Source organism: Numenius arquata, chromosome Z, assembly GCF_964106895.1.
Source record: "Numenius arquata chromosome Z, bNumArq3.hap1.1, whole genome shotgun sequence".
In the NCBI taxonomy this organism is placed as follows: Eukaryota; Metazoa; Chordata; class Aves; order Charadriiformes; family Scolopacidae; genus Numenius; species Numenius arquata.
Window position 1 is genome coordinate 59949608 of NC_133616.1, and position 25145 is coordinate 59974752.

The 25145-nt window shown below is 40.3% G+C and overlaps 1 protein-coding gene across 1 annotated transcript in view; it reads right to left on the reverse strand.

Annotated features, from left to right (window-relative positions):
- The window catches only part of ST8SIA4 (ST8 alpha-N-acetyl-neuraminide alpha-2,8-sialyltransferase 4), a 51642-nt gene extending 30823 nt beyond the window's left edge, over positions 1–20819 (reverse strand). Inside the window, exons 1-3 of the mRNA XM_074166237.1 lie at positions 20483–20819; positions 15890–16021; positions 5862–6119 (exon numbers count right to left, since the gene is read on the reverse strand). Of these exons, the coding sequence (XP_074022338.1) occupies positions 5862–6119; positions 15890–16021; positions 20483–20595 (503 nt within the window). The 5' untranslated portion in view covers positions 20596–20819. The remainder of the gene's footprint in view (positions 1–5861; positions 6120–15889; positions 16022–20482) is intronic.
- Between the last annotated feature and the right edge of the window lie 4326 nt (positions 20820–25145).

Here is a 25145-nt window from a genome sequence, read left to right on the forward strand (position 1 = left end):
CAGAGAAGTACTTTGGGGCTGTGAGTTTGGAAAGCAGAAAAAAAAGCAGTAGATTGAACACTCAAAAATGGGGAACAACAGAAAAGGCAATGTTTAGATTAAGACTATTCTGAACATTGCCAGACCTCAATTGAAACACTCTGTCAATGAACAAATGGATTAGTGAAGCTTTCCTATATTTGAAACTGTTCAGAAAGCTACTAAATTAAAAGCTCTGTATTATCAACCACAGGAGTAAACAACTTTTTCTATAATTGTCCTGAGTTAGAAGGATAAAATTATTTAAAGTCAGGATAATCCTATGTGCTCTACATTTGGATGCTCATAGGACACCTATTTATTTAAGAAACCACTTTGGAATCTTCAGTCATTTGTATATGGGTTTACAGAAGTCACTTCTTACTGATGGTTCCTTAGCTTTCTAAACTTATGTCCTTAAATCTCCTCCCGTATCACCTACTTAAGAATTAACTTCCTTTTTTTTAAAAAAAAAAAAGTTGCATCAAAGTTGGAATTATAAATGCTTATGGAGGGTACCCATTACTGTGGCCCACCAGTGTAGACAGCACCATGTGCTATGTATTGACTGAGCAAGACATTCAGCTCCATAAGAAGACACCTCTGTATCAGCTCTTGCCCCATAATGGGCTGCTTGGAGTAGCAGTCATACAAGGACCCTTCCAGCAGCTGAAGAAGTCGTGAGGTGAAGTCAAAAAGGGAAAAGGTGGATAGAAGAAGTCAGGCCTCCTCCAAGGTTCTGACGTGGACTAACTCGACTGGAAACACCAAACAGCTACACTGTCGCACCCCCTTTCTCAGGCGGCCAAATCATGGAGCAAGAACATCTGAAGATGATGGCTTTCTGGCTTTCTTCTGCTTTCATTTAATGTTTCAGTGTAGTGTAACAATTTGCAGGAAGAGACAGAGGACAAAACCAGAGCTGCCACGTTTCAGAGCTGAAAAAGGTCTGATGAGGGAGTCATGATGTATTCAAAAGTAGTTTTTAAGAGAAGAATCACATTTTAAAATCAGTCTGTTAAATTGGCAATTTAACTTTCAAGACATCTGCTGGCTCAGGGCATCCAACTCTACTGGCACAACGGTTATGCCCCAAGCAAGGTGTATTAAATAAATATTTGAACACAAAAGATGATCAAAGTTACAAAAACCAAAAAAGTTCCAGAGTGTAAGTACATTACTATCCCAAATCTTTTTATTCCAACAAGTTTATGACTTTTTTTTTCCTATCAGCTGAAGAACAACACAGGAGAAAGAAACTGCTACCACTCCCTGCCTACGTATTAGTATAAGCAGAGAAACGCAAGTTGTTTTCCTGAAATAAGCAACCATATCTCCATGGAATGGTTAGGAGGTCTGTCCTTTTCTTCTCCCTGAACAGATACACGGTCTTCTGCTCATATCACAACTTCTTGCCCACAAAACCAAGATGTCGGGGAGGAAGTCAAACACATTATCCTCCTCTTTGTAGAGGATAAACCAACAAATTTATTAAAGGACTACAAGTTTGTTCTGTGTCAAATTCAATAACCACAAGAATTGACAAGTTAAAAAATTAAAGTCAAAAGATGCTGGAAAAATAGGAACTACATTTGCCCAGCAAAATTTTATCACCAAAGATGGCAAGAATATTCAGCTCGAGTCCTAGATGTTGACACAATTAGCAAGAAAACACTCCAGTGGGAGAAAGAAGAGTTGTAACATATAACCTAGGCACTTCAATCCGAAGAAAGAAGTAATTAATATCCTCTCATGGCTGTTCCTTGTCAGAGCAGCCCTAAGCTAGTCAAACAGCTTCACTCAACGGGCCTGTTCTCCACATAGGCCAACAGAAGTAGTGTCACCACAAGAAAAAACACAAGATTATTTACGAGGTTTGGGGGATTTTTTTTTTGGTTGGTTGGCTGGTTTTTAACCAAATAACTCCAAAACTGTACTTGCCTCTGCTTTTGAATACTTCTCAGCATGAACACTGAATTCCATTAATTAAAAAAAAAAAAAAAAAAAGATTTCTTCTAGTCTTTGGCGTTGTTCAAATTCTGAACCCAAAACTGGATTGAATACATTTTGACATTTTCTGGCTGCCAGAAGTAATTCCAGGAATCTGAAATTTATTACTTGGCAATGTTTAGTATCGTTATTTTACATTTACCCAAAGTACATAGAACTTCCTGAAAAATGCAACTGTATTTCAAATGTACCACTGCATTTCAAAATGTACCTCTTACTATAATGAGTTCACCTGTTCTGTAAGACATAAAAGCTAACACAGCCCTGGCGCAAGAATTTCAGCATGAGAGCATAGACAGGGGAAGAATAAGATGTATTGCATTTAAATCTCACATGAAGCGAGCACCATATATCTGACTCAACAGCTAAAGAAGCAGCTAAAAACAGCACAATGCAAAAATCAGCTCCTGCAACAGCACTGTGCCATTTATACATTTTAAATGTAATCTGGTTAATTATCTCGTATTTTCATTCTGATTTATTTTATGGAATCGGAGATTCTGGAATGCTTCGGACCCTTTCCGGGTATAGTATCAAAATGCAGCATGCTTTAGCTGACCACTACAAAAGTAGCAGAGGTGAAAGGTTGAACAGCGTGTAAAAACATAAAAGGTAAAAAGGAAAGGAATAAAGGAAACAGGAAAGAGTTTATAGCCAGTACAGGTTTTTTAATAGCCAAGAGTCTCCTTGCTTCCCATTTTAACTAGATGGGTCACACTTTCTACTGTCAAAATAGGCATGACTTCACTAAACTTGTGGAACTAATCCATTTTATGCTAGCAGAAGATATGTCCCTAGACTCTTGATTTCTGATGCCATGTGAACAAAGTAAGGCCTTCTGTAATCAAGTAATTAAAACCAAGCCACTTTTAAAACGTTCTGTAAATACAGTAAATCTGCTTACGCTGACAAGATATTACCTTGCTTGCAGAAATGACCATTATTTATGCACTTTCAGAGATGTCTAAAGAAGAAGAATAGCATTGTTTTATTTATAAAATTTGCTGACAGAATTATATGCTGGCTTGCAGGCATACTTATTATTTGACTCTAGTTTAGGTGGCTATTTTTAAACATTTCTTGTAACCAGATATCAGACATCAGATAATCTTCTGTTATCAGGTTTGATCATCTGGTGTCTCTGTCGGATCAATGTTCTTTGAGAGGCATTGTTATATAGAAGGCACTGAATATGCTGAAATGTCTCAAAGGAAGATGGACAGTTATTAGTAACTTTGGATGACTTTCAAAGACATTGACAGATAACTATCAAAACTTAAATTACTTAAAGTGCTAGGTACTGTCATTCTTCTTTACCCTTAATAAAGTGTATATTCTGTGCCTTAATCAGTTATTACTAATGTCTTCATACCACCTTTATAGGACCATTAAAATTCAGGTTATTGAGTTTATTGTACTGTAATGCAAAAACTGCTGGATGTCTGTGGTGTCCACTTTCACAGATCTTCACTATCAGTTTTATCATTAAATTAAAGTATCATAGAATGATTTGGGTTGGAAGGGACCTTAAAGATCATCTAGATCCAACCCCCCTGCCATGGGCAGGGACACCTCCCACTAGACCAGGTTGCTCAAACCCCATCCAGCCTGGCCTTAAAATTAATGATACTGTTCGTGTTAGATCTAACACTAGAATTCCTGCTGTAAGAAATAACTGTCAAAACCACACACTTTTGTTTCAGATCTCAAAAAGAACATATGGTACTATCAAAATCAACTGGATAATATATTTAACCAAAGCACATAGACATAATGCACTCAGCCTCATGAAATTCCACAAAAATGTTGTTCATCAGCCTATACACCTAGCTGCATACAGTACATAAAGGAACTGCTTTTCAGAACACCATCAGGTGGTGAGTAGAAAGAGTGCATTTTACTTCTAGAGGAATCATCTGAAAGCAAAGAGAGTAACAGCGCGTCATGGTACCTTTTAATACTAATAGCAGTAAGTGAGTTGTTACCACGTATGCCAGTACTGTTAGATAATGGATTTACGTATCACGTTGTGTACATTTTTTTTAAATGGAAGAGGAGAAAACTGGAACTCTGAAGAATCCTTTGCCTTTTTCTTTAACTCAAAATACAATCATTGCTATTTACTTTAAATGGATATTGTGTACCTATGCATCCATCCAGACGTACATAAATAAATATTATTTCATAGGTTAAACTAAATTATCTGTGAACTTCTAAAATGTTTTAACTTTGATTTGTAAATCCAAAAATTTAACTGTATCAAAACTCTCTGTAGGCTGCAGGGTTAAGTATTCTAACCCCAGAACCTTATAAAGATTATTATCCACTGTATCATCAGACTAACTAGTTGTTATACTAATCACTTTACTAGTCATGCACCACATGAGACATGTTTCTCCAGTCTAAATAACTGATTAGCAACATTAACTTCCTGATGTTCCTATTAAGTTTCACCATTCTTCTATTATTCATACACAAATCTTTACGAATATTATCTTTACTCCACATGGCTTGAATTAGTTAAAATCTCCTATCAGATATCATCACCTAATTTTATGACTAGTTAAAATATAGAGATGCTCCCTCTAAAACATCTCTATGCTCTCTTAAACAAGAACATAGAGATGACTTAAAAGAAATTTGACATGATTTAAGTATGTACCTTGCCTTCTGAAAGAAAATTTTAATCTAGCAAATCTAGTATCTAAATTTTTCTGCAGTCCTTTTAAATTAATCACATTTAATCTGTGAAAGAGCACAAAAGCCATAGGCTAACTGTTGGTTAAAAATGCAGTATTTATTTTTGGAATCCTTCTGCAATAAGGATGCTAATTTGAAAGACTAGTGGTACAAGAAAAACAAATAAGGAAAATGAAAGAGCAGTGTGTTACTGTTTCAGTTGCCACTTGCTAGTACACCTGTCAAATAAAACACAACTTTCCTGCATAAAACCTGTTTTACGTATTGAAAAACTATAATTTTTCTTTTGCATACCCTTGTGATTTTTTTTTTTGCCACTATCTTTCTTCAGGGTGAGAAAAGAGAAAGCAAGTAACACACAATGACAACTATTTCTATATTTTCTTGCACTGCCCTTCTATTTTCTGCCCTTCCACCCTCCTCAAACCAAATCAATTGAAGCTTCTGCTTCAAAAGCAAAAGGATCTATCTCTTGCCCAACCCTCTCTATATCCATATAATGTCAGGGTGTCAAATGAGCCCAGATATTCCTCTTTATTTCCTGTCGATATGTGAAGTTCAAAGTTATTCTATTGTGAGTGTCTGAAGAATGAATAAAGTGAAGCCTATCAACATTTTTGCTCAAATTGCAGGGATACATTTTTAGAGCAATGTGAAGGGATTTAGATGTGTGACTTCCAATTACCTTAATGGCAGCTATCTGATTCAGCATCAACATATCACCCTGAAATTTTACCCCATGCTGCACATAAGTAATGTAGTAATTTACCATAGGCTATCTTTATTGGCCAAGAGCTAAGAAAGAGTATTTTTGAAAGAGAAAACACTTTGCATTTATTCTACTAAGGCCTCCAGTAGAATATTTATTTTGTCCGGAATAAAAACAACAAACAGCAAAAATCAGTAGCACAAACCTCTCTCCTCTGGCCCTTGTTTTATTTTCACTGTAAAAATAATCTTCTTGTCAACAACATGGGCATGTGTTTAAACTTGGGGAGTCACACAGTGAAGAATACTTTTTCGGAGTAATTTCATGTAATTCTTGAAATCTGTATCTCAGATTAAAACATTTCTCCCAGCTTTTCTCCAAGAAACACAGCAGGCTGTATCTTCAACAGCAGATGAAAACTCACCTTATTACAAAGTCATGGCTATCAATCTCTTTTCCACATCCACTATCCAGGAGGATGCCAGAATTCCCAACAACTGCACAGGTTTTAAATCGGCGATTCTTCATTGGGGAAACTTCAGGGAGAAGGCTGTGCAAATCCTGAGAAATGTTTAGAGTGCGGCGCCTGTCCAGTACGTAATGGATTACATCTCCTGGCTTGAAGCTGCTTTTGACCACTGAGACATCTCTTTCAGCATCCAAGAATCGAAGAATGTTCTTTCTGGGTTGACAGAAAAATGCACAGATAAAACCCAACACTCATTGCTTGCATGGAGCTTATCTAGTAGTAATACAGACTTCACAGAGCATACAACATAAAGCAGAGCTTAGATAGTGTCAGACAGACTAAGGTCATTTCCCATGCTCTAGGATGACGTTAGAGTAAAGCTGTTAGGACAGAGTTCAAATCTTGGCTACAATATGACACGCAAACGCTACAGTGACAGAGCTTAATGACTTCCTACAGATGAAGGCACTGATAGACCAAGGGAAGATGACTTTGGAAATTAGAAGTCATACTGGTTTTGAGTATTTTACAAAACTTTGGAATAAACACATATTTAAAAAAGGACCAGGGCAGTTTGTTTTCATAGAAACATGGTTAAATATATGAGGTATTTATGATTTAGGAAATAAATGCTTCACTAGAGTCTCATCTCCCACAAATCAGCTTGGTTCAGGAATGGCCATGCTTTCTTACAGATTCTTATTTCAGCATAAGAATAATATACTCAGTTTAACATAAACTTGCTCTTAATTAAGTGAAGTTCAGCCAAAGTTACCCTAATTAACTTGAAATAAGAACACCCACAGCCTTTTGTACCAATTGAAACAAAATCAGCTTCAAAACATACGGCAAATTAAACTACTGCAGCTCAGAGTCTAGTCAAGCTGTTAGCTGAACTCGTAGAAACACTTATGAACTCTATCATTGCTTTAAATCACGTTAGTTCAATCCCTTATCTTGCTTCTCTGCAATTAATTGCTTAAACTATTAGCCTGGTTCAGACACACATGACCAAGATATGAAGGTTTAACAAGCTACCACGGGTCAAGTGAACTATTGTAATTGAACAGTTGTATTCTCCCAGTCTACATCAGTAACAGGTGAAGAATGTTTGCTTAAAAGTCAGCTGAAACAGTTAAGTCATGGTAATTGTACCTGCTTATGGGGGTGGGGACAGGGGTCTAAAAACTGACACACTTTCAACACAGAAGTTCAAAAAAAGACTTTTTTAATGACTGCAGCTATCTAACGACCAATGCCTGCACTGGCACTGCCGAGCAGTTTTATCCTTGGTATAAAAAGCTGGAAAGGACTCCAAGCCAGAGCTACAGGAGCCACTGGTAGCTCAGGATTGCCAATAAGCAAAGCCTTACAAGCTTGTGTCCATCCCTGCTCTGCAAAGCATGTACATTTGTGAAGAGGCGTAAAGATCACATCTGAACTTAAGCGCATACTTAAGTACAATACAATTATGGAACTGACAGGGAGTGCTGAGCTGGCGTGGGGTGTTCACTACACGTTAATTTGAATAAAAACTTTTGCAACTCTAACAAGACAAGAAGAAAAAAAAACTTTTTATTTTCCACTGCTGTCGGCGGGGAAGGTGGAATTTAAAACAGAATAGACATTTTGTTGAGTAAGAGAATGCTATTTTTACGTAATAATTTTTTAGAGCTGAACTTCCTTAGAGCTTATCAAAACAGGAAAAGATAACTAGAAATGCAACTCTACCAGCTGCAACACCCACCGAGAGACATAAAGGGGAAATAGTCCCCCACAAGTGAAACTGGATGAACTACAGGAACACCATACTCAACAGCTAGCTCTTTTGTCACTGTCTCAAGAGAGAAGAATGTGTCTGAACTTTGCAAGCAGTGACACAAAAAACTCACCATGGAACTGACCTTAAAAGCCATAGGGGAAGTGAAACATGATGAAAATATTTTTTCAAGTGTTTCCTCTCATTTCTTAAACCAGAAACAAGAAGAAGAAAAAAGGAAAGAATGTCTTGGGCTGTTTGTTGCAGCTGTCATATATAAATGAAGCAGCACCAGAGCACAGACAGCTTGTGCTGAGGCATATGAGGAACTCAGAATAACAGAGTAGGATAGAAAATGATAAATCCTGAGTGGCTAAAGCTTTTGGTAAGGCCAGGCAAGTTATTTCTGTAAAAGGAAGATGAAGACTTCACTTCAGCCTGTAAACTGAAACGATTTAAAATCTCTGTGAGTGTGATAAGCTTAATTTTGTGGGTACTCTGCAACACATATAAACTGCTACAAAATGAAAAAGAGCAAGAAAGATGGAATTGTCTAATCTAGCAGCATTAAAAATGACTAAAATTCTTCACTACCTAAGAAAAGAGCTACCAGAGCTGTGGCTGTAAAAGACAAGATTAACGTATCAAAAGTTAGCAATAGAATCAGTCAAGCTACCCAGAGACTCACTTCACACACACTATGACGTGAGAAGGGGTGACCACAAAGTCTCAAAAAGCAAGAGAAATTATGTGAAATGTTCAGAAACCTAGGGCTCCAACTAAAAAAAGTCACATGTGATCACTAGAAGATTCACTTTAGTAATTTAAAGCACCCATCCCTGATACCTAGAATGAATGAGTCCAATACTGTTTCTGTTAGCAAACAAGTAGCAACATTTGTGCATAAGTAGTGTTATCTTGTGTATTATATTAAAACATAAGAGGAAGCCAGTGAAGTTAGGCAAAGAGTGCAAAAAAAATAAAAATAAAAGCACTTTGGCTTCCATTATTAATTTGGTTACTTACAGTCAAAGCTTATTTACCTATCTATATGCTTACATATGCTCATAGAGGTCCTCCAAAGGGCTTCAAATGGACCCGAATTAGACAATTTCAGATAACCAACCACTTATTTAAGTGAGCTGGAATTTCCAAAATGTCTAAGGAATTTGTTTCTCAATAAAACTTTGAGATGGGCAAAAGTCACTAAATCTTATTATCCTCCCACATATTTCAAACTGTTTTCTTATCTGAAGTTGCCAGTAGCATATTCAATTAAACGTATGCACAGGTATTACAGTACATATAAGAATCCTTCTATAAGAGATGTGTAATAATGCTAACATCAAAATATTTTAATTGATTAATCTGACTGTATCCAGATATCTTTTAATAATGAAATATAATTAAGAATGCATAGTTCATGCCACTGTTTTAAGTTCCTCTGTGCTAATGATTCATCTGTACCATGAGAACAGCAGTACTTCCCATTTTAATGTTAAGTGCTAAGAGAAAAAAAATTTACTGAGGAATATGACAAAAATGGAAAGTACATGCATGAGTGTCTCAGTCAGTCCTGATGCTGGTTATAGTAAGAACTTGTTTAAACCTCTGTTCTGTCCCACAAAGAGCACTGAAAATAGCACCAGGTTATTCTGATTAAACAGACATGACAAAGTAATTTAAAATAAGTGCTAATCCACATCCAGCTACATATAAATTCCAAAATTAAGATCAATTAGAGGAAAGAAAAAAAAAAACAGCATGATTTTTAGTAAACCTTGAAGCAAAGGTGTTCTGCAACCCTAAGTTAAAATGGATACAGAAACTGTTTTTATTTGAGGTGGTCTTCAAATTTTGTTTTGATGAATAAAACTGTATCTGGGGTGTGGCCTGAGCCCTTTGTGGGCAGGTGAGGCAGATGTGGCTTGCTCTTATCTGAAGCCAAGCAGCTGTTTGCAACATGTTTACGTGACTCACAGAAACATGGTGTCACAGTCTGTGGTTGACCTAGGGTTTTTGAGAACCAGAAACAGATGTTCATAATATTTAACTATCAGTTAGAACTCCCAGTTAATCTGATAAAGTACATGTAACAGACAGCATTGCCTCTGAAGAGCCTTCCAAAGATATAAATATGTATTGCTCTGGGGCAACATGGCGACATTTTTCTATTCATGTGCATTTTTCTGGCTTTATTTTGTACTGTAGTCTTTGTACTACGATGGCAAACGCTCCCTCACCTACCTCAGAATTGTGCGGATTAAGGAAAGAAAATAAATCACCTAAGCATTTGACTTCTAAGACTACAAATAAATTTATATTTTCAGACATTATCAAGAACACTGAAATATGACATCCAGCACTTTTCCTGGCAAAATCATTCCTTTCAAGCAAGGAGTGCCAGGAATCCTCGCTGCTAGGGCATCTGGACTTGTCTGGACCACAACCGTGAGGGGAAGCCCCTGAAGTGCATCCTCAGTACCCAGGAAGATGGGTTGACTCACCAGCAACCACACTATGGAAACTGAGACAGACAGTAAGATTACTTCGTCAACGCTCTGCCCCCACTAAAGATGTGCCTTCATCTACATCATCCCCAGCCCACGTTTATCTAATACATTCCTGATAACCTCCATGGTGGGGACTCAGCAAAGTCCCCATGCAGACTATGTTAATGTTTCCCTAGCCTAACCAGCAGCACAATATTCCTCATGCTAGCTCCCGTCTTTCCCACAACTGAAGCCTGTTCTTATTGCTTATAGCTTGCCTGTGGAGGACAGACTACTCCTTACTCTTGGCAATAGCCTTGATTTACCTAGGGCTAAGAAGCCATCCAACTCTTTTTTTAAACTTTTATTTTTTAACTGGACAGGTCATGTGTTGTAGATCTCTGACCACTCTTGTTGCTCTCCTGCAAACTTTCACTGAGTGATACACACAGGTCTGTAAACAGCCTGATTTTCTAACCCTAGCAAGTCCTGATGCTGCTTTGCACTCCCTAGTTGGAAGGAAGGCAGCAGCTGTTAGCCTTTAAAATCACCAAGAACTATGTACGACCTAGGCAAAGTATACTTTTTACCAGCTAAATTAGTTTAATGAAAAAAAGAAAAACCAAAGCAAAACAAGAACAAACTGTGGTAACACAAGGTCACAGTCTGCCCTTGTAGATGGCTACAGCTACAGCTCCTGTTGACCTCCTGAGGAGCCACTGGGGACTCTGCTCCTGTCTTGGGTTTGGTTTTAGTCTGACTGAAAGGGAGTTTTAAGAAAACGTATTCAAGGAAAGCAGCATTTACAACTATAGAATACTTTGGGTTGGAAGGGGACTTCAAAGGTCATCTGGTCCAACCCCTGATTCAGATTTGTTAAAAACATGCCTAACTGCAACTAACTGTGTAAAGGTTCCTGGCATTCCCCAGCCCCTGGAGGACTGCACAAACAGAAATGCCGTATTACAGGAAGTTGCTGTCTGGCTCTGTCCCCATTCTAGCCCTCTTCATGCCCTTCAGGGCACCCCACTCTCCCTTGACCATAAAGGTCACTTCAGCAGCTGAAGCATGTGCTAATCAGGTACAAATCTTCAGTGGGCACGCAAAAGGAAAAGAGGGCTTTTAAACAGAGAGTGACTCAACTGCTGCTTACCATAGAAGGCCAGCCACACATCAGCTTTTCATGAAGTTAAACAAGTTAGAGTCAAAAGAAAGAAGTCAAAGGAATTAATCATTCCAACTGACAGAGAACACCAAGTTTTCAGTTGAGGCAAGGGGTCTAAGGAGGCAAAAAACCCTTAAGGTTTATTATGACTAAATCAGACTAGAGAGACCCAGTTTGCATGTCTTTGAGACACAGAAGATCTGAAGGAAACAGTGCAACTGGCCCCAAAATGTTGCTCCAAAAGGTTCACAGCAATTGTACTGCTCAATTGCGAGTTCAGTATTTACTGCTTGCACTTCAGGGACTTATCATAGCAGTTTCATACTAACTGAAAGATAAACAATGATAATAATCTGAACCTTTCTAAGGAGGAAGTTGCACTTTTTTTTTTTTTTTAATGATGGCTGTTAACATCTTACAAGTTCTCACACCATTCTGACAGGAAATTTCCACTCATGAAGTTCTGTTACCTTGCAAAGAGATAAATATATCCTGAACACGCTTTTTTTTTTTTTCCATTTTGCCTTCCTGCAATTCAAAACCTCCATCTGCTTTTTCCAACATAAAAGACGACACTTAATCAAAAATAAGTGGAGAAGAAAGTCACACACTGAGATGTCAGACTGTAGGTCACTTCACACAGGTCACAGATGTACTGCCATGAGTCCTGGTTGGAAGGCTTCCCCAGACAGGTTTGTACCAGCTCTCCCACATCTTTCTGAAAGCATGGCCTTCAATACAACTTGAATTTCCTGATTTCCATAACTGGAAAATCTTCACATTGCTACAGAGAGCAGAAAAGGACTTAGGACACAAAACCCTGCAGAGAGTGGGTTCTCTCTCTTCTCCATGACTGAAATCATTCAGAAGGGGAGCCAAGCAAGCAGTCCTCTTCCCTTAGGCACAAAGAAGTTGTCAGCAATCAGAAGGTAACACCAGTTGGAAAAATCACTCTTCTACTAGACCAGTCATGCTTGGCAAGGCAGTAAATTTGGCAAAGTCTCAAGTAATTAATAATATCCATCATTTCCACCTCAGTCACAGAAAGTCTAGCTCTTTCTTCTAATACCTGGTTAACATCTCCAAAGGGCTGCCATGTTCCCAAAAGAGCTGCTACACTCCCTAGACTGCCTCTTCTGCTTGTAAAGTCCCAGAGAGCATCTTGTAACACCAGAAACCCAATGGAAGCTTTTCATCCTCCCACAGGGTCCTGATAAAGGAGCTTTTTCACTCATTGACTCCTATCAGGGGCTGGCCTTACCAAGAATTCATAGGACCTTTGAGGCTGATAGTCTAACTGATCTAATGTTCACTAACCTGACAAAAATAAGATGGCCAGAGATGATGTCCACGGTCAACAAAGCAAATAGTAAACCATAATATTCCAGCTGCCAGCCAACTCAGTTCAGACATACCATTGATCAACAGTCCCTGCACAAAGCAAAACTATCAAATATTTTCTACATTTTAAAATTGCTAATGCAGGTGTAAAGGTGACATAAATAACAAAAGTAGCTATCATTTATGGGTGATTATAAGCTTTATGAAATGTCTTTATGCTGTACGCTAATGGTTTCACAAATTATTTTTCCACTGCTAAGAACTCATAACTTTTTATACATTATTCAACAGGCTCTAGTTTCTTTATTTTTTTGTTGTTTCTTTCTTACTGTTATTTGCTATGGTCAACCTCACACCACAAGACCACAGCTGCTCACATTAGCATCTGCAACAATAGAGTATGAATCATCTTCATGGTCTACACAGTGCATGTAATGTACTTCAGAGGGGCTGAACAGTTAGTTTAACCATGAGAACACTCTAGGATATTGCTAGACATATTTGAAGTTAGTCCTGGTAGGTCTGTAAAGTGTAAAAATATTTACGGCTAAGATGCTTCTTACTGCTGTGACAGGGAAGAAAGGTGTATAGCAAACCGCCTGTAAAAGTGAAAGAAGAATGCACATTGTTTAGTCAGCATCAGAGTGGAACACATATCACAAGGGGCTGCATGCAGCTTCCTCAGGGAAAAGCATGCCAAACCTCCCTCCCTCACCACTGGGTACCATAACTGAATATGCTATGCACGTTAGCAAACAGGATTTTTGGAAAGAATGTGACTGGCTGGTAGCACTAATTCCTTTCATATAGTTTATGTCAAATTTTGGCCCTAAGTCACATCAATCTAATATCTTTTGCTGGTTCAGTGAAAACAGCTGCTCTCTGCCCCAGTGTTCATGATGGTAGCTATTTCATCTCAAAACAATACTAGCGTTGTGGACAGCTAAATAAACTCAGCTTTATGCTCTCTACTGTACAGTAAATCTTTACACTGATAAAGTGGAATCTTTACTGCTTAAACCAGTGTACAAGATACATGTCTTTATTCACCGTACTACTGAGACAAAAAAGCATTCTTCACTGTACAATTTAGAAAAAAAAAAAAAAAAAACAACACATAATCACATCATGGTACTTCTTAAAAGCACATCAGTAATTTATACAATAAAAAAACTTCCCCCCACCAGCCAACAGTAAATCAAAACACTGATTTTGAAACTCACGATTTCAGTAGATTGAGATGATACACATGTAGTAACAGGCTTAAAAAATTCTAAAGCATTCTCTGTGGTTTTACCTCTTTGCGTGAACGATGTTATTTGCTTTTGAAACAGATGAAAAAATGAGCATAACCCAAGCTTCATTTTCTTTCTTAATTTTAATCAAAAAGTTCTTGTAATATTTTTACTTATTTGTTGTTTGGCTTGAGCCATTGGTTTTAAATGGTTCTGAAATATGACACTTTTCAAGAAAATTACTGAAAAGAGTTCTCTCTCTCTACTTATCGTCACTCAGTGGCTTCCAAACCAGTCTTCTTCACAAGTAAAACTGTGTGCTATTTTCTCCTAACTGTCAGAATCATAAACTATGACTTGAAATTTCAACAGTATTCTTCTGAAGTTACTCAATATTTCTCCAACCTAAACTGTCAGTTATATGCATATCAATTTTAAATACTGTTGCTGATATAGAAAATCTGCTTATCTTTCCTAGGCTACCTTGGAGCAGAACTTAGCCTTGACCGAACAGCCATACACAGGTCAAACAGGCTGCATCTGAACAGGTGGTCCTGGAAGCAACTCCATTCCTGAGCTGCACTTCAGATGCATTTTAGGACAACCACCAGGTCTTCACCTGGTACCCTGGGGAACAGCCAAGTGCCCGAGGGTCCCTTAGTCTATGCAGTCAAGGAGTGGGAACTCCACAGGGCACTTGCCAGACAGCTGAGCCACAGCTACAGGCTGCAGAGCATTAATTTGCTGCCTACCCAGATCTGGCCGCTCCTTCCATCCTAGATGCTGTTCCTTGGCTGCACCATGTCCATCATAGCACAAGACTTCCAAAACATCAGTCCTTTACTACAGCTTTAGTAATATCTGAGCTAGCTATATCTTCTGCATGTTTTAGAATTAGGGACATAAAATAGCAGTCATTCAAAAAATAAGCCTAAGTTACTCATTCAGAGAAGCCATGCTTTCTTACATGGATATATTGCCTGTCTAAAATTTTTGTGAGCTGCCCTTTAACTAAAAAAAAAAACAAAAAAAAACCAAACAACAAAACAAAAAGTAGAAAGGGAAACGACATAAAAACCACATATTACTTAGATAAAATTCCTACTTAAAATCTTAATCTTCAGAAAATCAAGTCTTCTCTGCTACATGATTGCTGCTAGAAATAGTTATTTTCTACCATTTTTCATAGAATGTGACACTCCTAGCCCTCCACAGTGCCAGCCCATGCTCCATACACTCCCCTCACTGGCCACCTTCCTGATTAAGATGGGGACACACCACACTTACAGGCTTCTGCTTTCTCTTCTCTCAAGCCCAAAAGTGAGTAGACTCACTATAACCACTAAGACACATGAGAACTGTCACTCACTCTATACTCTGCTACTGTGTTTCCCCTGTCAGAATGAGCGTAAGGCTCTATTTTGCAGCTCTGACTTCAGGAGAGAAAACTGAGAAAGAGATGGGGGTGTTGTCAACATCTGACCTTCTGACTTGGCCCGGCCACAGTCAGGGCTGGATTCACAGCGCCTGACATCCTAGCTCTCGACTCCTACACCCAAGCTGTCAGCCTAAGCTCCCTTTGTACTTAAGAGAGAAAAATAGGTATGTTCAGGGTACTCCCATCTCTTCTATTTCAGACCTTTAGGATGAGAGGAAAGCATGTCCTTAAAGTGTCAGTTTCTCACCACTGACTGCAAGAAAGTTCTAGACAACCAAATGTGGATGTGCATAATGTAGATACCGACTGCATGGGTCTGACTGACACAGCCAGATGAAAACAATTTATTTATTCTTGTGAAGGATGACTTGACTTTGGAGTCTAATGTAATTTAGTTACATTTATTTTGAACCCTAAATATGTACAGTTACAAAACATCCACCTGCAACCATAAATCAAGAGACTTTTCCGAACAAAAATAATCATAGGCAATATGAAATTAAAAGAATTATAGGTAATATGAAATGAACTGCTTTTTATTTAAAACACTCACCTTATTTCCAGTACCAAAGAAGAATTGATTTTCCAACCTTCTACAGCATGCTGGAAGATTGAGGAGCCACCTTTTCGAATTATCTTATCAGAGCTATTGATCATTGATCTACTTAAACTCAGTTCACCATCTCTGCAATGCAATATAGAAAAGACACAATTACATCAAGGCTAACTAGAGTTGTAAACAATTTAAGTCACAAGCACCAGTGATACTTCATTTAAAAAAAAAAAAAAAAAAAAAAAAGAGATAATTATCACTTTGCTCGCCAAAGCAAATAAACTGTACCTGTAAGAAATGTATGGGACACCTATATTAAATACTTAAATATGCAATTTAAGAGCTTAAACTTGTTTGAAACAGACATAACAAAAGTTACAATAAACTCCAAATTGTGAACCTGGACCAAACTTCGGTATGTTTATGAGGCAAATTCTACACTTCCATGTTCCAAATTCCAGTACTAAACCTAGAATTAAATCATAACTTTCAAGCCTTCACCCTGCAATTGCTCATGTTCTACAACAATGGCTAAATAGACTCTCTTTGCATCCTACTGATACTGAAAGACTTTCATGCATGTATTCTGGAGTTTAACATCACACAAAACACAAAATTTCCTCCAGAATTCCTAAAACTTTAGTACACAGACATCCAAACAACCACAGTTGCCTTATCCTCTTCATCAATGTTACCGTATTCACGAATTTTGGTAAAGTGACCTTAAAAAATAAAAAAATATAGTAAGCTGTGGGTGATGATCACTTAACAACTGATGAGGTATCATAATCTTACCAGCTGCAATGATATTAGCCAATAGGGTCACACAAATGGGACAGAGAAGCTAGAACAGTTCAAGCACAACTTAAGGTTTTAGGTCTAAAATCTGTTTTAATATCCATATTTCCATTATCTTCCATACTGTTTCCATTTAGGTGCCAGAGCAATGTTCAGCTGCGTTCAAACGTAGCTGTTAATGATGAATATATCAAAGCTGTTGGATAGAACATTCTACCACGTAGAATGTCTTGTACCTCAGGAGCATATGAAACAGTAATATACAGAAATCTCTTTATCTGTTAAATAAGCATGTTCTGAAATAGTGCAAATAACAATAACTTCACTTAGCTTGCAAACAGAACTTTTTGACCACCAGCCATTCAACCAACAAAATGGAAAAGATGTGAGACTGTAAACTCCTTAAGGAATCGCTGACTCTTGCTCTCCCGTGGCTGTAAGTTCTTAAAACAATTGGATCCTGGCCCTTAGTAAGAGCCACAGCAACATTACTGTTGTGTGTGTATATATATATATAAAAAAAGTATTAGTATTTAGTAAACTATATAGCAGACTAAACTCAAACAAACCTGCAATGGGACATTAATTAAGCTAAATTAACAAAACCGGTAACATACTCATTCGCAAGAAGTGCTATGATTGCAAAAGCCCCTGTAACTAATAAACCAGTATTATACACTTCATCAAAACCAACCCATCATTACTAGAAACGCTCTCCCAACATGCTGCAGCACTGACACTGCACTGATTCATAGGTAAGACTGCCACCTACCGAAAAACGTACGACTTTAAGTGATCGTGTTGGTACAAAATCTGTATGTAAACTATCCAAATCACGCTAACTTGAGGGTATGGAAGGCAGAAGTTCCTAAATTCAATAGTCTGAATGTAATTAATACTTTTTTTCTATTTTAAAATGTTTTCTTCTCTAAAAATTTTCCATAATGGTTGCAAATACACTTATCACACATTTTCCTGCATATATTTTCTAGATCCATAGAGTGTATGCATCTAAAGAAAAACTATCAAAATACATTCAGGTAAGGCACTTAGTCTACAAGTACTTCAGAGATGTCTCCAGTTTATGCTGGATGAAACCTTATCCAGTAGACACTTTAAGTTGACAAAACTTAGCAACACAGTATGTTGCCAACACCTAAAGCACCATAGCATTTGAAATGTGGTTGTCTTCCATATTCACAATTTACATCTGCAGTGAGCTATATAGATTGTACAGTAAAACAATGTTAAATTGTGTTCTCAGGAGCTAAAAGAAGGTCCTAGGCACTTTGTGTTTAAGTTCTACTATGAATACAACGGTCTTAACTTACATGGTCCTCTCCCTTTTACTGGTATTACTTAATTTTCACTTAAAGTAATATTAAATACACCAACACATAAAAAGCTAAATTTACTCCAGAAAATTCTTCATTGTGTAAGCAATCACGAAGTAAATTTGGGCTATTTTGTCTCTTCTAGAATCACTCCAAATCTTCTCTGATGTAAATGAAACAGGTTCTGTGGTGTGACAGCAACTTGGGGCTGACAGTGTCAACCTCCACTCTGAATTACCTTGACTTGGTGACCAATCAGACCAATACGACTACCTGTTCTCCTGAGGACATTTCATTAAGTATAAATAAACCAGTAGAAGACAACTGTTTAAGAAACACTGCATTCCACATATTACGCATGTTTCATCACTTGCTTAACTTTTAAAGGGACATTACTGTCTAGTTAAAGACGGGTATGCTTTTGCAATTATTGTTCTAGCAAACTTTGCTATGAGAACACAGCTGATTTAGGGTTTATTACATACTTTGGAATTGCACACAGTCCTTTTTGGAGTGTCTGGGATTTACCTGCAGTGCCACTAATAACAATAAAATGGGCTACCCCGCAGATTCACAACTCTGCATTACTAGTACTTCTGGAAGTAAAACATCCCATGGAAAACTGACTTCGCTTGCCCATGTCAAAAATAACCAAATGGTATGAGTCCTTCCTTCAGGAGAAAGGCAAGTGTAACATCAACAGTGGCAGCAGATCCTAGTAGTACACTTAGGGTGGGTTTTTTTTTTCCCCTGCACCCACCACACAGTAACAGATAGGACGACTGGTTGGAAAAATAAACTAAACAACCTAGCAGAAGTACATTGCAGCTATACTTTAAAGTGTTGTCAAGGATATACATATTTATGACTAAATACACTTATTTTCTTTCACTCCATTCTAAATAATCAGTTCATTCTAGTACCTTTTAAATTGTGTCAAAAAATGTACCATAATATCATAAGCTGGAGGAGCCTTTTTTTCCAAATAAATGTGGATTCTAGCTTCTGACTAATTTCTGAATCATTTGAGCAGCTACCTCTAGCATGACAAGAAGCAGTACACTCCAAGAAACATGCTTATCTTTAATGCTGACTCTCCCTCATAAATTCATTTTCACCTGTATTTTTGCACACCTACGATCCAAAAATTTTAAACTTCTGTACATCTCTTAAGTATGCAGATACCACGATATCGTGGTAGAAACTGGGCTTGCACCCAGGCTGGACAAGCAGGAAAGTTACCAGCAAGTTGTGAAAATCTGTAGTACCAAGGGAAGCAAACATCGCACCATTAACCACGCACACACACAGCCCCTGCTTCCGGGAGCCGCCGTGGCTACTGCCGCCCAGCTGTGCCCAGCTGTCTGTGCCCCACTCGCCTAGGCAAGGGCCAAGGATGAGGAATCGGGGACCAAGAAGGTCATAAATTGCGCCAGCCAGCCCCCCCCCAGGCCCATACGGGAACTTACAACCTCCTTATGCTGCCTCCTCAAATTAAGGGAAGGGCTTAAAGCAAAGAATGAAAATCTGCTGTGAATGCATCCCCTCCAGTTCGATTTGCACAAGGAAACAGAGAGTGTGAGCCTTTGCTGATTTCACTAAGCCACCCCGGAATTTACACATCCCTCCTGTAAAAAACAAAATATCACATCCCTCCTAGGAGACACAGGCTTGGCTGAAAACCCAACACCTTCACAGGACAGCTGCAGGTAGGGAGAAAAAATGAGGAACACAGGCATGCATGTACATAAAGACAATGTGCGACAAAGAGAAAGCAAGGAGCAAGACAGAAAAACGGCAAGGGACTTTTCGCCTTGATGTTTTCAAGGGAAAACAGGCAGGAGAGGAAAAACATGTAACACAGGGTCTCAGCGAGGGACCAGAGTTTCCAGTGGAGGAGCTTCGGGAGCTAAGGGGGATGTCCCGCGCCGTCTCAGAGCAGGCATCCCCAAGGAGCACCGAAGTTAAGCACGGCTCCCAGGAAAACTTCAAGAAGGGAGGCAGGGGCCAGCTGGAGCTGCCAGCGGCCGCCCACCCCGGCACGCTCGCCTCTGAAGGTCTTCCGAAGCAGAAAACGCGGCACAACGCGCTCCGGCGCCCGCCGCCACCATCTCCGGCCACCCCGGCCCTCGGGGAGCAGCCGAGGCCGGGTGAAGTATGACGGGGGGCTTGGTGGGGAGCAGCACCAGCCACAACCTCGCCACCAGGCCACCTCCCGCCCGAGCCGCTGCGCTCCGCCAGCCCGACCCGCCCGTAACCCGTTCCGCAGCGGTACCCGCGCCCCGCACACGCTCCCCTGCGCCGACCCGCCAGATCGCCAAGAGGTGGTGGTACCGCGGGGGAAGGGGGTCACGGCCCGGGGGATCTGAAGACCCGGGTGGGGCTGCGGAGAGGACCCCAGGCAGCGACATCGCCCCGCCGCCCCTCGGGGAGCCCTCCCGGCGCGGCGCCCCGCAATTACCCGGCGAGAGGTGCCTCCTGGCGCTCCTCGGTCCGCGCGATTTCTTTCGTCTTATAAAAGATGAGGAGGAGACTTATCGTGCACACAGTCCACCTCTTCCTGACTGAACGCATGTCTTCTGCGAAACGCGGCCCCCCTCCCCCTTTTCCTTTGTTTGTCAGGGGTGTGCGGAAAACAACTCCACACGCGGCACAAATTGCCGAAGACACAGTAAATTCTTTTCTCGAAATAATCAAAGAAAAAATAAAAAATAAAAATCGGGCGGGCGCAGACGCCGGGGGTCGTTCGGCGTTTAGTTTGTCTTTCTTTCACCCTGTCCTCCCCTGCCCAGCAGCCCGGCTCGCAGGCGGCGACTAGCTCTTCCTCGGCCGGAGGGGGGGGGGGGGGGAACAAGTCCGTGGCTCCGCCACCGCTCCGCGCCCGCCCAGCCCAGCCCAGCCCCGCCGCGCCGCGCCCCTCCGCGCTCCTCCCGCCGCTACCGCTCCGCTCCGTCTCTCTCTCCACTGCGGCCCCGTCGCGATCGCGGCGGCGGCCCGGGGGCGAGGCTGGCGCCTCCCTCCCCGCGGCGGGGCGGCGGCGGGCGGAGCGCGGCCAATGGGCGCGGCGCGGGGGCGGGCGGCGGGGGGGGCCGTCCCGGTGCGGGGCGGCGGGGGGGGTGGTCGGCGGGGTGGTAGCGCAGGGGCAGCATCCGCTGAGCCTAGGGTGGACCCCCTCCCTCCCCACCATTGCAGCCCCCGCCGCGTTTGGGGAGGGGGTGCCTGTCTCCCCCGAAACACGTTGTACCCCCGGTCGCCTGCTGGGTGTCAGAAAGTTTTGAGTAGAGGACTGCCAGCGCAGTACCGCTTCTTTTTAGAAACGACACGCTTCCTTTTCCGAGAAGGATAAGGGATTTTCTTAATTATTTTCTTCCTCTCTCTCCCCCGATGGAACGGTTGGAGCTTGAAAAGGGCATTGGAGGGTTTTAGGTTTTTCCCAGCCTCGGAGCACCGCCTTGGCACCTCCTCTGGCCCCGACACCAGCAGAAGAAGGGGGGGACGGGGGGGGCAGAGGAAGAGAAACCGCCAGCCCCCTGCACACCCCCGCCGGAGGGGGGAGACCTGGAGCCTGGCCAAATCCACAGCCCAGCCCCGACGTTCTGTTTCATCTACGCGGTCTCAACATGGCCGTTACTTTCCTACTTCTGCTAGGAAATGCATAAAACGAAACCCACACCAAAAAAAAAAAAAAAAAAAAAATCCCAACCCTTTAAAATGCATAATGCAACATGAAAAAAAAAATCAGCTATATTCTCTTTTCTCAGTATTATTTTGATGTCTGGGTTGTCCTGGAGTATCCTTACTTGTGTGACAGGGATCTGCCCACAGCCCTTAAGTTTGCATTTATGGAGCAGGCTTCAACACCAACATCACTCCTCTCCCACGGGGATCAAGGAAGGGTTTGTGACAAATCTAGAGTGACTTCTCTCAACATAGGTTAAGAGCGGGAGCTCATGGCTTGACAGAACCTTCCCTGGGTCTATTTGGTCTGATATGCTGTCTCCAGAACTGTTTGGTAACAGACATTTCACAGCAAGATGCAAGCAAATTTGGAGATAAGCATGGATCTTTCTTTCCCAAGAGACTATTCCCTCACAGGCCTGAAAAGTGAAGAAAGGTTAGAGAAATCCTTGAGACTGTCAGGGCTGCTAATAGTTATTATGTTCTAAAAATCAATTTTGTTTAATAGGAAAGGTTTAATTCAGCCTCAGTGGAATGGAAGGGAGACTTTACAAATTCCTTCCACACAAGCCAGATCAAGTTGTTTTCTGTGCTCTTCTCTGCTGAGGCTCTGATAACCTAGTCTCAGAAAGTGACCTCTAAATAGCATCAGCAGCAAAAGGAGAAAATCCCATTCTATCTGTGAGCATGAACTTCAGATTTCACTCGGTATAGTTCATGTCAGACAGCCTCTTTGAGAAAAAAAGTGGATTCAATGCAAACCTCTCTTTAATAGCATTGTAAAAACTGCATCACTTGTGCAGCTTGAGTTAGGATTCCATCAGTCTTGTCAACCCTGTTGAATATCTGTAATACTCTCTTTTAGACATTATATTATTTTTGTACATTAGATTATCTTTATGGTTAGATGGGCTTATCAACAACTGGTATTGAAACTGGATACAGAGGATCCCAAATTCACCCATATTCATTGGTGGTTCCACCCACAAATACCAACGGCAGCTTACAATATCGGTTAGCAACAGCAGCTCTTGGTTTCATGCCAGGCCTCATGCACATTCAGAAAGTAGTGTGCCTTCATCTTCTTCTGTCTCACCTTCTGCTGCACTTTCTTCCGTCTGAAGCTTAAAACCCAGCTCCCCTGCTGCTTCGTATGGAGTAATCCTCACCCCACACAAGGAATCCCTGCTTGTATCCAAGAGACTTTGAGGATTGATGGAGATGGGTATCGTGAGGTGCCTTGCCCAGCAGTGCACTTCTCTGCTCATTCTGCTCGCCACCAGTCTGCCGGAAACTGACCTCCACCACCCAGAGAGGCCAAAAAAGTTGACTTCAAACTGGCTTTATGTACAGGCAGCCACAGCAGCCTCATGCAGGCAAGTGGAGACTTTCAGATTATTTTTTTTATGTCTGTGAAGTTTTAAATACCATCAGCAGTACCAGCACGTACTCTATGATGCTCCCAGAACTTTTGAGGAACCTATCTAATATTGTAGCTGGAAGCTCTAAACTATCAAGTCTCCAGAACTTTTAATTCGGTTATTCAAATGTAAAACTGCGAGTTTACACTTGGGTAAAATATGGAGAAAAACACTTCTCCAAAAGCACACATTGATAATCTGTGGTCATTTTCCTGAAAATTCAAGCTGTTTCCGTGCCTGTCATTCTGCTACCATGAAAACACACAGCTGCATCAGAAGAGGACTATGGGATCCTGAGAGGTAACCCAGAGCATCGCCTGTCACAAGGCAGGTACCTGACCCATATCATCTAACCTGTTCTTGAAGACTTCTGGTGTTGGCCCCTCTCCCACCTATTGTCTCCATCGACCTGATCGTGCAGTGATTTATCATCTTCAACTTCTGCACATGCTATTCTAAGGTCTGAGGTTATCTATGTAGGAGCATCCCAGAGTCACAGGAGTTGCTTAAAAGTTGATCCAGGGCAAGTTCCCAACTTGTTCAGTGCTCTCCCAAATAACCCTGATCTCTATTTCAGAAATAACCTTACAGCTGTGACTATAGTGAGGAAGACCCCTCCCATAGCTGTTCTGACCAGGTTTCCCTCTGAATATACTCTTGTTCTCTCGCTCTCTGATTTATTCTAGTAAGAGACAGACGCATATAGTATATAGGTATATAGCATATATATTACATAATTAAGCCAGGTGGTACATTTCATTTGAATGACAAAGCTTATTATAGCACAAAATGAGTTTACTGTGTAGAGAATTTAAACATTCATATCTAGTACTTCGCCAATTCCTTTAATTACCTTTCTTTAATGTATCATCAACAACACTTCATAACTCTAACAAGCTATCTAAATTATTCCTTGAAATTATTTCCTCTTTCTTATACAATCTAATGATATTTAAATAATGAATAGAGTTTATATCAAATAGTATGGTTTATTTTATATGAATTAAAGGAATGGTTTAGCTCTGTGAACCCAGAAACATGTTCAGTAAATCCTATTTCATGGCAGCTGGTGATGACAGTAAAATTTCTTTCATGAAGACTACTGGAGGAGCAAAAATGTGAATAATACAAATAATCATGCATTTAAGCATTTCACATTTCAGAGTGCTAATTAGTTCCTACGGCAAAGAGTTCTTGAAAGGCTGCATTTCACGCTGAAGAAAGTAGCTGGAAACTTGAAACATTTACATTCGTTAAAACATATTACCATATAAAGTCCTTTTTGAATTAAGAGTATTTCATGATATATATGGGTGCCTAGAAATATCTCCTGACTTAATTCTGTCCTTGTTATCACTGAGGATAGAGAAACATTAGAAGAGATTGCCCGGGGAAGATGTTGCATTTGCATCACTCCATGTCTTTAGGACCAAGTTACACAAATCTCTGGATTCTTAACTCAAGGTGGAAGGATGGATGAGGTAACTTTCTCGGGTCCCATCTAACTGTTTTTTAACACGTAATTTTAATGTAGATCTGCTTAATTTACAGCTAGTAGAGCTTTCTGGTTCCTATATAATAACTTTTAACAGAATACTCAATATTGTGGAAAGGTCATGTGTTTGCACGTGCTTCTGTTTCAGGAATAGGAGTGGCTGATCACTCTTGTATTTGCTTAACACTTTTAACTCTGATTTGGGCCTGTGCAATGTGTTTAATAGTATTAACTGTTCGAATTTTGTTGTGAAAAAAAAAAACATCAGTTAAACCAATAAATTGTTCTTTTAAGTACCAATGATCTGTTTTCATGCAGGCGTCAATATCCTTTGATATTTTCGTTGGTGGCTCAAGCAAAGACACCAGACATCCCCATTGTTTGCTTAATGTGCACAGAACATGAATACTTTGCAGAATTACTCTTACAGCCAAAATTTTGATATCTTCTATGCCTTTGCCATCATCCATACATACTTTCATTAAAATATCTTCCTCTTTGAAATATAATCTACTTGCTATTGTAGTAGA